Source organism: Vicugna pacos, chromosome 1 (genome assembly GCF_048564905.1).
Source record: "Vicugna pacos chromosome 1, VicPac4, whole genome shotgun sequence".
Classification (NCBI taxonomy): domain Eukaryota; kingdom Metazoa; phylum Chordata; class Mammalia; order Artiodactyla; family Camelidae; genus Vicugna; species Vicugna pacos.
Genome location: NC_132987.1, coordinates 20854122 through 20869383, shown reverse-complemented (window position 1 = coordinate 20869383; position 15262 = coordinate 20854122). Strand labels below are relative to the sequence as shown.

General features: G+C 37.1%; 1 protein-coding gene across 4 annotated transcripts in view; it reads left to right on the top strand.

Moving 5' to 3' along the window:
* The window catches only part of XRN1 (5'-3' exoribonuclease 1), an 84491-nt gene extending 77921 nt beyond the window's left edge, over positions 1 to 6570 (top strand). For 2 of the 4 annotated variants that reach the window (XM_006202767.3, XM_015237943.3), the window contains 3 exons: positions 3427 to 3465; positions 3826 to 3986; positions 4471 to 6570. In XM_006202767.3, coding sequence (XP_006202829.2) covers positions 3427 to 3465; positions 3826 to 3986; positions 4471 to 4773 — 503 coding nt within the window. In that variant the 3' untranslated portion in view covers positions 4774 to 6570. The remainder of the gene's footprint in view (positions 1 to 3426; positions 3466 to 3825; positions 3987 to 4470) is intronic. The other 2 variants (XM_006202769.3, XM_015237944.3) reach the window with 1 other exon arrangement.
* The last annotated feature ends 8692 nt before the right edge of the window (positions 6571 to 15262 follow it).

Here is a 15262-nt window from a genome sequence, read left to right as displayed (position 1 = left end):
GTTCCCAGGAGATTCAAAACTCTGAAGTGTCAGAAGCTGTCAGAGCTTCAGATGAGACATGGGCCACAAAGAGGGCGTTGGTTCAAAATCTATAACAGGAGTGAGGGGACCGCTCCTCTGCACAGTCAAGCAGTCAGCCTCTCAGGCAAAAGACTGGAGGTATGTTCTCCAGAGCGTTCCCTATGGACATGGGAACACTAGGTGCAGAGTAGAGAATGTGATACTAGACTGGAAACTGAGATTAAGTAAAGTTCCTTTTCCCCATCCTATTCCCAGGCTGTAGCCAGCCATAGCCCAGATAGGAAATTGGAGGATAGTTTGAGAAATTCGTGGAACTCCAGAGAAGACACTTACTGACTTTTGGAGGATGTCCCAACCAAAAGGCTGGCTCACCATTCAGTCATTCTAGAGAGAAGCCCTCAAGTCATCTAGCCCTGCTCCCTCCCCACAGGGACAGTGCTTCTAATCACAGTTCTAGTGTCTTGTTCTTGGAATAAATACTAGACTGTGAGCGATCACTAAACAGTTTAGGAAAATCTCTAAAAGAGCCCAAAACAAAGATAAACGAAAGGGATCTGGAAACAGAGATAATGTAGGAAACAAGAGGACTTCAAAGACAGCTTTGGTTAATATTCATATTGAAATAAAACAATATTGCAGCCAAAAAATAAGAACAAGAATGTATGAAAAAAAAATAATTAGAGAACAAAACTAAAATTGTTGAGCCAAAATTTTTTAGTTCAGTGAATAAAGCCCTAGCAAAGCCAAGGAAATCTCAGGAAGAAGATAAAAGGTGGAAAATAAGAAAGGAGGGAGGTTTGGAGGAACAGTCCACAGGTCCAGTACCCATCTAATTGGAGTTCCAGAAAACGAGACCAGAGATAATGGAAAGGAGGAAAGTTACCAAAGAAATAAAGTTTCCTTGGACCAAAAGACATGCATCTTTAAATGAAAAGGGCTACCACACTCTTTGGCACAATGAATGAAAAGAGATTGCCTTAAAATTTAGAATATCACTGATAAAGAGATGTGCTAAGAGGTCAGCAAGGAGGGAGAAATCCATATGAAAGATCAAGATTCAGAATGGTGTTGCGCTATTGAACAGAAGCTAGAAGCTAGAAAGCAACTGAGCATTGTCAATACCTCAAAATCGTGAGGCACCTTTGTTAAGAATAACTATGCTCTACACCAGAAATTAACACAACATTGTAAACTGACTATACTTCAGTTAAAAAAAAAAGAAGCAGCAGCAGCTGCTACTGGATTATATGCCCTACGAAAACAAAGCATTACCTGAAAAAAAGAAAAAGAAAACCATGAAACTGACCACAGGATCTCTCATACACTTACGCAATGAAATCCTGGGATACCAGCTGCTCAACAGGTCTAGAAAGTAGCTAGTCTCAATTGGAAGAGCAGAGTGAGGTCTGGGCAGGTAAGATGATGATCTGATACGTGGGCAGCATTTGGAAAAACATTAAGGATAGATGCATAGAAGACTAAGGAACTTTTAAAAGTTTTACAGTTTTTAAAAAAAAGTTTTACAAGGAAAAAAAATACATAATCAGAGTACCCAACTTGGCATTGCAGTGATAATAGTATACAGTCACATACCACAAACACTGTATTTATAGACAAATATTATGATATGCTTACATAGGGAGGACAGGGCAAGTAGTGAGAGGTGGTATAAAAGAACTGAATTTTGATCTATCTTAATAGGAAGTCAGTAGGTCTAAAATTGCCTAAAATTGAAAAATTGCTAGGAGTATAAGTGAATTATTGAACAGTGTAGAAATAAACAGTTAAAACAGTTAAACCTGGGATGGAAAGGTGACTGCCGTATTATATTGAAAACTTTTTATTACAACATGTTTTTTTCTTTGATTTTTTTTTAAATGCAATTTGTCTAAGGTCATTAAGTTACTAAGTAAACAAACTAGCATTCAAAAGCAAGTCTATCTAATTACAAAATCCATGCTTTTGTTGCTATACTACGCTGACATTCCTTTGCCTATATAAACAATGTTTAGTCATAAAATTTTTATGACACACTGGATGTGATGTTTTCATAAAGCTCAAGGTAGTCCACTATAACTTAGAAAATCTAATTTGACTGCTTTTTCACTTTCAAAAATGAATCCAGCAACTATCTATAATTTTAAGTAATTAGTATATGTAGGTTACCTAAAGATGTACCCACAAGCTTCTTTCTAAAAGAATTTGTATTGAGAATATATTATCAAAAAGGACTGATTGTTTTCCTATTTATTATTGATAATTTAAAGCTTGATATTTTTTCCTTTTTTGTTGATTATTGTGTTTACATTCATTATTGTATTATGTTTATTATTATATTCACACCTACCAAGAATTTTTAAAGTTTAATTGGAATTCTTTTGGTCTTGTGCTCTCCGTTTTTCCAGTTATAGTACATGACATATGATATAAAAGCCAAGAGATTTGAATGTTAATCAGGAGAAGAAAACTTATGCATCAGGTTAAGATTTTAAAGCTATTTTATAGATTTCTATTTTAAGGTATGAAAAAGTCTCAATGAAATAAATGGAGAAAAATGTATTTTATATATAAGACAGTGATTATTGGGAAATTGTTAAGTTGACCTATATATGAGATTAATATAGCATCTTTTAAATAGATCTTCTTAATATTATAACTCCTACCAAAGTTGTTTATAGGTAGTATCAAGACATAATTTTCTAACTCTTATTAGTGTTTTTTATATTAAAAGTGTTCTTGGGGGAAGGGTATAGCTCATGTGGTAGAGCACATGCTCAGCATGTATGAGGTCCTGGGTTCAATCCCCAGTACCTCCATCAAAAAAGTAAATAAATAAACCTAATTACCTCCCTCTGCAAAAATAAAATAAAATAAAATAAAAGTGTACATATAAAAAAAAGTGTTCTTTATCCTGGAATTTGTGCATGTGTAATTCATAGCACTGAACAATATTATGATTCGTCTCTCCTGATCCAAACATTTCTTAGTGGCTGAATTTTAGTTAAGCTATACTGTCTTACAGTTCTGGCTGCCGTTTACATACCTTCTTCAGTGTCAATGTGCTGGTGTCTGGATTGTCATTGTTTAATGCAGGAGTTCCCAAATGCTGCACTGGTACTGACTGCATAAGAATCACCTGTGGAACTTATTAACAGTACAGATTCTTGGGCTCCACCGAGTCTGATGCACTAGATCTGGGGCCTTTGTATTTTATAAGCTCCCCATAGGATTCAGTTACACAAATTGAGTCTGGGAACCATGATTCGATACACTTCTAGTGAGAAACAGTGTAAAAATTTTTTAAATTTTTGAATTACAAATATTAGAATAGGGAAGAGAAAGATTCTGCATGTCATATGAAAGTGATCAGATTTTAAGACTTGAGCTTTTTTGGTTTTTTTGTAGGCTGGGATCACTATGGAAGCAACTTAGCATTGGGGGCAGGTGAGATCCTTAAGATTTCTCTCTTTATGCACTCGCTTTTCTCCCCCAAAGGACAGTTTCATGACCCTTTTATTATTTTTGTAAATAGTATTACAAATATTCCTAAAGCTGATGTCAGTATATGGTTACTGGCCTTCATAGACCAGACAGCGTAATGATAAGCTGACTTCTGTGGTTGGTTCACAGTCTTAAGGGGGCTCCCGAGGTTGAATGTTGTAAGCAAGATTTTAATCAGAAGTTAAGTGTATACCCTTTGCCAAAATGAAAAAAGCCAAAAAAAGGTAGCAGAAGAAGGTGTTAAAGTTCAGGGCTTTAATGATACTGTTTATTAAGACAGAGCTTTTCTGTGATTTTTAACAGCTAATATAATGCCTTCATCATCTCATCTCTTTGGCTCAATGCCATGGGGACCACCAGTGCCAGTTCCTGGGAAGCCCTTCCATCATACTTCATACGCCGGGACCATGCCCATGGCTGGGGGAATGCCAGCTGGTGTGCACAATCAGTTCATACCTCTGCAGGTGAGACCTGAAAGTGAATTAGTGTATTTTTAAGAGAATTAATGTTTTTTTAAACTACACAAAGACCACTGATAAAAATTTGTTTATTTGGTAACTACTGTTCAGTACCAAATAGAAGCCCAGTACTAGTCTGGGTACTGAAAATATATTTTGACCAGTAGTGACCAGTCTGACCTGGTCCCTGCTGTCTGAGTTTGTGTTCTAATAAATAATAATAATTGCAGCAAATAATAATATCCTTTTCTAGAAGAAAGTAATTTAAAATCAGGACTATAAATTTTATTTATATTTAAGTTATGGATAATTTTTAAACATTTTACTCATAACTAAATTCCTTGGATTTCTAAAGTTTGGTTTGGAGATCATAAGCGCAAGTCACAAGTCAACAGTGATTGACAAGTATTAGCAGCATGGTTTATGGTATTTTCTGATACTAGCCTTTTTTGTCTACATTGTTAATGAATGATGCTTTTATTCCTTAAAGGTGACTAAAAAAAGGGTTGCAAACAAAAAGATCTTTGAGAATAAGGAGGCCCAGAGTTCTCAAGCCACCCCACTTCAGACTAGCCAGTCAGCATCTTCTGATGTCACCAAAGTGATTCCACAGGAGAATTCATCAGTTTCCTTAAAATCCTCTCAGATTACTCAGCCTGTATCTTCTTTTCAAGTTGAAGCTGCCTCCCCAGGTCATAGCACGTCTCACCATAAGTCAACACCAAGCTCTTCTTCAAGAAGAAAATCAAGAAAACTGGCTGTCAATTTTGGCGTTTCTAAACCTTCTGAATAAGTTTGGTACTTGAAATTAAATTAATTTCTTTCCTTTCCTCTCATCTTTTTATAAATCCGTATCTGTGTCTCTAAAAAATTACAATGTACTATTTTAAAACAATATGTTTCAATTAAATTTTTTTGATTTTTTTAGTTGTCAGGCACTTTTCATGCTATTTAAAAGACAGTACATCAAATTGTGCATCTTAAGTATATGCAGTTTGTTTTACATCAATTATACCTCAATTAAGCTGTTAAAAAAAAAGACTAAACCTTGTTTTAAAATAATATCAGTGGACTAAGCATTTAAATGTACCACTCTAACCATTGGCTTCATCATTAGAAGCATCCTAAACTATGAATTAGACATCATATTGCAATAATAATAAACATTTTTTACACTGTCATTGAGGGATAATTAAATGGAGCATGAAAATTGGGCCTCAAGTATAATTTACTGAAGTGGATTTTATTTCTCTATTTAATGATGTAACAGAATTGTGAGGAGAATGGCTCTTATTTATAAGTATTTTTACTTCTGTTGTCTCTAAAGGTCCTTTAGACCTGCTGTGAAGTAATCACACTTGTTGTGGTGCTGCCAGTTTTGCTTTATTCTCAATTTTGTACCAAAGCAATTTGAGAATACTAATCAGAATATTTCATTTAACTGCTTTGAACTATAAATAGCAATCTAGATTTGAGTAAATAATTACAATTTTTTAGATTATTCAAGAACCAGCATTAGTAATTTCTAATAAAATTAAGTTTCAAAGTCTACAGGGTATAATGATTACAAATTAATCTTCTAATAGAATAAAGTACAAAATATTAATCATGTCATTAATTAAAATAAATTGTGTTATTCTTTTGTATAGCTTTTTTACGTGCTTACTTAAACGTACATGAGAGCTCCATGTTGGTCCATGAGTAGTGCTTCCTGGGACTGATGAAATTCTAAATTTTTTAAAATTCCAAGGTGTGCAGAGGCACAATCAGTGTATAACGTGTATTACTTACATGACAAATGCCTGTCTCATTCTCTTTCCCTATTTTTAGCTTTATGCTGAACTGTTCAGTGACTCTGGCATTTTGTCTTTGCATGTCACGTGTGGGTGTGTGTTGTGTAAGCTGTGGCTGTTGAAATTATTTTAGAATTTATGAAAATTTCTCAGTGGTACCAGGGCCTGAGTTTTTATATATATATATATATTTATGCTTTAGTTTTTGTGATATGCGTATATTTTTAAGGAAGTAAATTATCATACTTTTTTAAAAGTAAGAACCACAATTTTTGTATGGAGCTGCTTATTATTACATCCGGTTTCATTTAGCTCATTGTAAACTCGGCCATGAGTCATAGTCTGTTCTTTTTTTAAAATGTTGGTATTGAATTAAATGGATTCTTTTCTCTAACTGCTAATTTTAGAGTTTCTCTAAATGTTAATAGGATATTTGTATATTAGTAGTGCCTTTAGTATAAGAGATATATGTTCATTATTTGTCATTTATTATAGTCATGTGAGTTTCTGTGATTTTACTTTCTATTAATTTGCTGGGTTCAGATGTTTATTGGTTCCCATCGTTTCCTTATTGGGAAGGTTTATCTGTAGTGGAATCTTGAGTAATGAGGCTCAAGTAATTCTCAGTGTTTGTCCTTATTGCCTCACAAACTATTTTTTTAAAGGAAACATCCATTACCAGGACTACAATACAAAGAGTTTAAATTGTAACAATAATGTTATGTTAACTTTTTACAACTTTGAAGTGTGTAATATTTTTCACCTTACTTAACTGTATAAACTCCAGCATTCAAGAATTGCCTCATTCATCATTGCTATGTGACAGCTCCGTAAACAGTGTACATCCCAAATCTTTTTTAGAGCACAGGAGGAGGAGCACATGCCATCTTATGAAAACTCCAAGACAAATTTTGGTAAGCATAGTGCCACTGAACCCATAGGATATTTCCTCAATATTGAAGCAAAGCAAGCTGACAACTCTAGATAGATAAGCAATAAAAGTGGTTTCTTTTTGTTCCTTCTCTTTTTTTTTAATCTATTATTCTAAAGATCAAGATTGAAGATAGATTACAATAGGAGAGAGCTCCATAATGACTAGGTAGTGTCAGGCATTCATCTGACCTTTTCCCCTTGTAGACCTATTCGGAATAGGGCCTGAGAGCAATAGGAGATGTGCCCTCTCTGGGGAGGATGGAAGAGGTAGAGGCTGTTTTTATCTCATGATGCTTTTGAGGAGACTAGCTCCAATGATAGATTGGGAAACTTACAATTTTTCTTTTTTTGGATGAGGCAGACTCAAACTATCCCAGAGTTTAGAAATATGCCCACTCAACTGTTGAATCTGCTGTGTACTTTCTGTGAAATCATGGACTATATTGAAGAGCAGATTCCCACAAATTCTTCATATTTCTACATAACTAGAGCAGTTACTCTGTTTAAACCTTCCTCTACTCACTGAAACATTATTTCTAAATATCCTTCAGTACGGTTTTTATTTTTTTGTTTTGTTTTTGTTTTTGTTTTGTTTTTTGAGCAAATTAAGTGAATTTTAAAGATTGATCCTTCCAGTTTCATTGTTCCTTTTCACCATTCCCTACATTACCTGGTCATTACCTGAGTTTTATAATTTAGCAGCTAGAATGTGTTGATTGACTTAAACATCATGTAGATACAAGTCTTAAACATCTGAGACTCAGTTGCATGAAAAATTAATTTTACCTCTGTGTATGCCTTGGTTTCAATTTAAGACTTTCATTGCTTTTCAGAGGGGTAAGTAGTTCTTTTAGAAGCTGATAAGGAGATCTGATTTTTCCTATTGGTGGGAGAGATGAAGAACTCTTGATGCAGGTTTTTTTGTTTATTTCCTCTTCTGTGATCAGGCACTTGCTTTGGTTTTAGACTGATATTTTTCAAACTATATCTAGAGTCTTGGAGGGGGCAGAAAGGGAGGTAATTGGAAGAAGGAACCAGTTAAATAAGACCTATCCAGTCACTGCATTTTTCAGACTATAATATATCTTTCTAGCTCAAGATAGACAATAGATATCAATAGATAAGCTACATGTCTTTTTTAGTCACTCACTTTTAAATTATCTGTTTGTATTAATAAATCGTACATTTTCATAGTGATTGTCTAATTTTTACCTGAAGGTGTCTAGGACTGCCCAGCTCTCCACTGAACTTAGTTCTAATATGCTTCATCTCATTATTCAAAGCCTCTTTTTTAAAGCAACTGTGTACATACAGTTTTCCAGCTTTTTGAGCTTGCTATATTTCGTAGTACTGTCTTGCTTCCAAATTGTGTTTCTACGGAGGAGGAGAATTAATTTACTGGAGAGAAATGACTGACAGGCATCCTCTAGGTTTAAAAAAAACAAAAAAACAAAAATAAAAAAAAACACAAGTTCCCTTATCATTTCTTTCTAGAGGTAGTGATAGAACTCCAACTGGCAATGTTCTTCACGTACATTTTGTAAGCTTTGTCAGTGAAGCAATCATTTTTGTAGGAGCTTCCTTTCTTAGGCAGGACATAGCTTAAAATTTCAGAAACGAGTATGTTTCAGGCTGACCTGGTTCATATTTCTGTCAGACCTCTACATCTCCTGCTAGGGAAGCAGTCAGAGACAGTGCTGAAACGGACAGCAGCAGGGCCGAGCCAGCAGGCAGGCGGGAGTTCCACTGAGTTAACAACTCCAACACCACTCATCCTTCTTTTAGAGAGAGGAAAAAAAGGTACAAAATAGTTTTTGTAGTTAAGAATGTCAGCAATCCATAGCTGCTTTTGTGTTTTTGTCTGTATGTCAGTGAACCAACAATAATGCCTTGTTCAATCACTGCATTCAGCCATCTTAAGTGCAATTTGTGATGGAGACTCTGGTTTCCAGTAGATAAAGTTTTACATAGGTAAATCTGTAAAAATTATTTTTTTTCCAACAGTACACCTATTGCTATGGATTATTTCAGCAATGGGTATACTATTAAATTGCCTAGGCCAAATAATTAAATTTCTGTAAATATTTTAGTAATTTGAGCCAAATCCTCATACTGTTTTCTCATGAAATAATAGGAATGAGAATTTGGCCCACAGTTTTAAGTTCTTTTATTCCTTTCTTTCCCTTAGAGTTAAAGGACTTTTTTGTTTGTTTTGAGGTTTGGGGTTTGTTTTTTTTTTTTGCCTGAAGTCTCTTACATTTTCTTTTGCCTGCACCCAGTTGCTTCTTCGAGTGTTTTCATCTATTTTGATATATGACTGATGATAGCATACTGTATCATCAAAATGTTCAACATTTTGTTCATTTAAACAACATAATTAATTATAATTCATACATATATATATCTTAATTCCTTTCTTCACAACTATTTTATAAGTAACTGGAATTTTTCATTAGATCTTATACAGAGCAGTATTTTATTAAAAATTCAAAAGGGAAGACTTTTACGTGCTCACTTTGTAGTTTTTGTTTTTTAAATATCTTTACATTGTCTGCAATTAAAGTGTTTTAAACTTGCATTGGAATGGACTCTGAATGTATTTTTGTGTTAAGCTGTACATTTGTAGATTTCTAGCATGAAGTTAGCCTCAAAATGTTGTGCAAAAGGATTTTAAAATATGAGTCACTGAAAGAGTTTAAACATCTATACATGTTAAATGCTATATGGATTTTAATTAAATCACTTGAGAATGATTTCATAAACTGTTTGTTCTTGTATATTTGCAGTGATATTAAAAGTGGAAACGTCACAGTAGTCACTTAAACCCCATATCCTTTTATATCAGTATTTTGAGTCTATGTCATTTAGTATAAACTAGGCAGCATGATTAGTGGAAAAAGTCCAAATTGTAGATTCAGATGGCCACTGTTCAGATCCTAGCTCTACTTCTAATCCTAAATAAGTCATTATCATATTAGGATTGGTGAATTACATAAGGCCTGAGCCTCAGTTTCTTCATCTCCTAAAGGAAGAAAACAACAGCCCTTGTTTGGTTGATATGTTTAAAGCACTACATACTTGATAGGTGCATTATAAATGTTAGTAAATAAGGATTTGTCACATGTACCTAAATGCACAGAGCCTTCTGGATGGTGCCAAACACCTCTATGCTTTCCAGCTGAGTCACACTGTCCAGTGTCCAGTTCAGAGTCCCCATGCCTCACTTGGGCATCTGAGAGACTCTTCTCTTTCTTGTTTTCCTTTTCCCAGCCATTGATCCCCTCTATCTTTTCTACCAAGGGGAAGGGTCTTAAAGAGCCAGATTGGAAGAGGCTTTAATTCCTACCCGTAAGACTGGGGAATCTACAAAACTAACATCTTGCTAATACTGGCCATGTCTCCCAGTATAACTCTGATGCATTATGATACATACTGCCAAAATATCTTTGTGGTAGGGGAGGAGGTGGAAGAAAGGGGTTAGGAGGAAAGAAAATGTCTTCCTGCTAGATCTGCTTCCAGCTCTGTTTACTAAGACAAACCTGAGTCTGCCTCTCCTGTTGTACTTTACTCCAGACCCCAAGGAGTGGTCACATTCTGACATGGTGTTTGGCCACCTCGATCCAGCAGGAGGCACGCAGTGTAGGAATGCCGTTGGAGGCTGAGCTAGCTGTTTTCCACTTCATTCCCCAGACTGCCAGCTCCCCACACTGACATCCTCAACAGTCACCCCTCTCCACCCCATCCCTGTAGCATCATTTGGCTTCCCCAATCTTGGTGTCAAGTTTTTGACTTGAAAATCAAAACTAAACAAACCAAGACCCACTCAAGCTAGATTAAGAAAAGAGAATTTATTCTAAGAATGTGGGGCAATCTTAAGAGAATCCAATCCAGGAAGTCCAATCAGGCTTCTCAGAAACTGAACCTTAAGAGTATTACCTTCCAGTTCACTGTCTCCTTTCCGTGCGGCTGTCGGCCCTATGGCATCTGTGACCTTATCGTTCAGGTCTTTGCTCCAACATCTGTAGTTGGGGGCAGTGGGGCAGATCACCTTGAGGGGCTGCCTCTACTGGACTGTGGGTTGATAAGGAAATGCAGACCTCTCAAAGGCAGGCTCTTAAGCAACAACCACATTCTGGGCCAGCAGTCAGTCCTTACAGTTTATACATGAAAGAAGGCCTGCAAAACAGCTTTTCCCTAATGTTAACCAAAGCTTACTGTCTACAATATGCCTGCAAACTGCCCTCATGAAAGGGTAGTACCAGTTAGACTCCTTCAACTTGGAAAATGGTTGCCTTTAGAATTTTCCAGTACTTTTTTTTTTTAGTGTATTTATTTTATTATTTTGCAGGGAGGAGGATGGAGGTAATTAGGTTTACTTATTAACTTTTAGAGGAGGTACTGGGGATTGAACTCAGGACCTTATTTATGCCAGCTAAACATATGCTCTGCCACTTGAGCTATACCCTCCCCCTTCCAGTACTTTCTGAAGTCACTGATTCCTACAGTTGTAGGAGTCTTAGACACATTTCACTGAGTTCCTAAATATAGGAGCCATAAATAAATATACATACTAACTATTAAATGCTCATTACATATTTAATATCCTAGGCCACTGTGCTAAGTGGTTCACACAGATTATCTCCTTTAATGCTCAAAACCCTACCATGTAGGCAGGTTTTGCCTACACAGTAGTCTGACACCAAATCCTACACTCTTAGCTACTTGGCTATACTCTATAAAGTTTAGGCTTTATAATCTGGTTTTTATATTAACACTCTCTAGTTAGTTTTTATTATGAATATGTTCTTTTATTCATTTCATTTGCTATTGACTGGTATCTTTTAAGGGCTTAGCACAAGCATAGGGGTTATAAATTTGAATAAGAACTAGTCTTGACCATCCATAAAGTCTAGCAGAGAAGGGACAAGTAAACCACCAAGCACAAAAGCAGTATAACAAGGACACAAGAAAGGAATACCTCACAGCTGGGGAAGTATCAGGGTCTCTTTTCTGAGGGAGCCGAGCCTTATAGGACCCAAATGCGGGAAGGAGACTGATCAGGGCAGAATTATGTATGGTGCAGGTCAGAGGTAAAATGGAGATGAAGGTAGGCATGAGACCATAAGGAATACTGCAGACCATGCTAAAGTGTTCGAATGTCATCCTAAAAGCTCAGTCAAAACTTTTTTGTTTGGATGTAACAAAATTCCACTTAAACTAGCTCAAGAAAAAACAAAATGAGGCAAGGAGTAGAAGATTTATCATACGGATGCAGGAAAATCACCTAGAATCCAGAAAATGGAAATGCAGCAGAGCTTCAAAGAAGCCTGAACCAAGACCCAGAAAGCTACCAGAAACAGGTATCTTACCTTCTCTAGTATACGTTTCTGTTTAACACTCAAGTCTTCCAAATTCTTGTTATACAGTTCCAGCAGCCGGCCTAGGACTAGCATCTCCCCATCTCAACTCCACATGGGCTAGGTTTGTGTCACATGTTCCCTTTGTGTAGGCAAGTAAGGTGAACTAATATAAATGAGGCTGCTGAGGCCCATTCATGTGGAGTGATGTTCTTAAGAGGAAGAAGGGTCAGGATGGGAAGACATCCTCTATATGCTCTTCTCATACAAGCTATTACATGATTTTAAGAAGGGGGCTATTTGCTTTCAAAATGAAAACTGATGGCATTATAGACAATAGAGAAAGTGGAAATCTTAGACAAACAGAGAGCTGTTTCAATCATCCAAGTAAGAATGATGCAACTTCACTCTTAGAAGCTACTATACTGTTCAGTATGTTGGATATCAAAGAGAAGCAAGAAATATGGAATCAGAGTTTCCAGGATCACCTTTTCAGGCTGACCCATTAATATTTTATCAGAGGTCCTCTGGTACATTGCAATTCATGGCATACTTGATCTAGAAACAACAATAGAAGAACTCCAGGCCTTCCTGAGGAGAACTACTTTCCCCCACATTCTCTTCATGTAAGACCTTCTCAGTCTCTTTGTTGTCTAAGGAATATGAGTTCTTTCCAAGATGTCTTTCTCAGGCTTGTGACACTTCCTCGAATGTCAAACAAATATTGACTGCTGCAACTATATTCATGGATTATCAGGAGCACAAACTCCTATTTCTTACCCAAAATATATCACATGGAGTCAGAGCTATCCTTAACCACAAAATCCTGAATGGCAGTAGGTACCCTTTGTTTCTTATATTAGAACACCATGTTCTACAAAAGACAACCGGCACAGACTGTTGGAGACATCTCTCGCTTGATGGCCAAGGCTGGGAATTTCTCTGCTACGTTTGTTGCAGACAATTGGTATTGCTCCCAGGCACAACTCACACCGTCAATTATGTCTCCATGAATCTAGCACTCAAAGTCTGTGCTGCAGGCTCAGTGATAAGAAGTTACTACTGATGGGCTATCCACTAGGTACCGTTCACGTTAAATCACACTTCCAGTCTTCAAAACGTTTATAATATGAAAATAGTATTAAATCATTTCACAAATGAGGAAAGTAAGACACAAAAGAGGTTAACTTGCCCAGAGATGCAACACGTTGACATGGAGCTGAGCTGAAATTCAGAAGAGATCTGTTGAATTCCCAAATCCATGTTGTAGTTTACTTTCTCTTAAATTAATTTTTAATTGTGTGAGTAATACATGGCTACATTTCCCAAAAATTTTGAAAGCATGACAGGTAAGAGTAAAATCTTTTGACCACCTTCTAGAGGTCATCTCTGTGAGCATGTGGTGTGTGTCCTTCCAGCCTTTTTTTAATGCTGATGCCACACGTATTATCTGCACATATAACTACTTACAATTTTTTTTTATTTTACGTAGATGGCATCATGCTTTATGCATCATTCTGAAACTCGCCTGTTTCCCTCAACAAATATCTCTGAGCCTTGATATGCTCCACTACTCATGCTGTTCCCCCTCCTAGGTCCACCTGCTTCCCTGAACACCTGGCAGAACAGGAGCTAGTGCTAAAGATCTTGGCTGATCACCACTGACAGCACCAGACACTTTCATGGAATTCTTTTCTTTTTTCTAACATTTCATTATGAAAATATTCTAACAGATAGCAAAGTTTAAAATACTATATAGTGACCATCCACTTACCCAATACCTAGATTCTACCATTAACATTTTACTCTACTGGCTTTATTACATATCCATCCATCCACATTAGCAGTGCTCCCTGAAGCACCTTGTTGAGCCATCAGCTCTGCACAGGTTGTCAAATGACCAACATGATGCCTCGCTGGATGAGTGGGGAGCAGTGGTCAGAGCACCTGTGGGACCCAAACAGTTTGTCAGATGTCAGCAGAGTTCTCTAGCCTGGTCTTTTATGGAAAAACTACATACTGTGCAGGACATCCAAGACTATTTGACTGAAAGGATCATTCAGAATGGCGTAGAATTGTACTTAGGGTAGAAAAGACCATAAGAGAATGGAATGCTGTCCTGGGTCCCTGATTTTCTAGAGGGCAGCACCAAGAGTTCCATCAAGAATCCAGGCTGACTTCAACGAAGGAAACTTCAAGGAAGCCATCATGGTGGAGAGCCTCCCCAAGTCAGTCCAGGTCTTTCCCTTTCCAGTTCAAACCTCTGGAGCAACAACAGCCCTAAGACAACCGTTCACAGCACCAGGATGGCAGGAATCACCATCTAAGACAATAAGCCTATCTTTATTTCATTTGATATGAGGAAATTTGGTTGAGGTCCTTATTGTGCTTAAACCTACAGTTGGACAGACCGTGAAGACAGCACAGATCTTGGGGTACAAACTTAACATTTTTTTAAGGAATGTGGCCAAGAGTAAACGAATGAATCAAAATCAATGTTGGTTTTTTTAAATAGAGCATTATCTCAAAGCTGGCTTTGACTACCTGCAGCAAAATGTACTGAGCATACAGTATTCTGGTGGCAGCTTTGTCTGCAGGGATCTTGAGTTAGGTTTCTTCCAGGAGTGTGTTCCCACTCCTGTGACTTGGGTCATTGGGCCTGTGACATGTGAGAACAGACAGGCCAGTAGGGCATCCCCACACATAGCTGAGGCAGAGGTGTTCCTCGAAGAATGCAAGGGGTGATATGGTACCAGAAGAGGTGCGCTTTCTGGCAGAGGGAGAGAACTTAGTGGCGGAAGTACCAGCTGGGCCCAGGGGTAGATTTAGTGGGGCTGGCAGTGAAGAAGGGAGAACGTGTGACACTGCTTGAAGGAGATGCTCCATTATAGTTCCACAAATATCAGCCTAGGGCCTGCTCTGTGCTGGGCACTGTCCAGGAAAGAACGCCAAAGGAGGGAGAAGAGAGGCCAGGACAGAGCCAGCCTTCAGACTTTATTCCTTTCACAAAGAGGCAACTGTGTGTCACCCAATGCTCCTCCCTTATTCAGGACCCTCAAGGGCTGTTTTCTTTCTCCCTCCTTTAATCAGAAACATTTAAAAGTAAGTTGACATGATTTCCAGGCCAAGAGGGACTTTTGACAGGGAATTTTTTTTTACATTTTTTTATTGAGTTATAGTCATTTCAGAATGTTGTGTC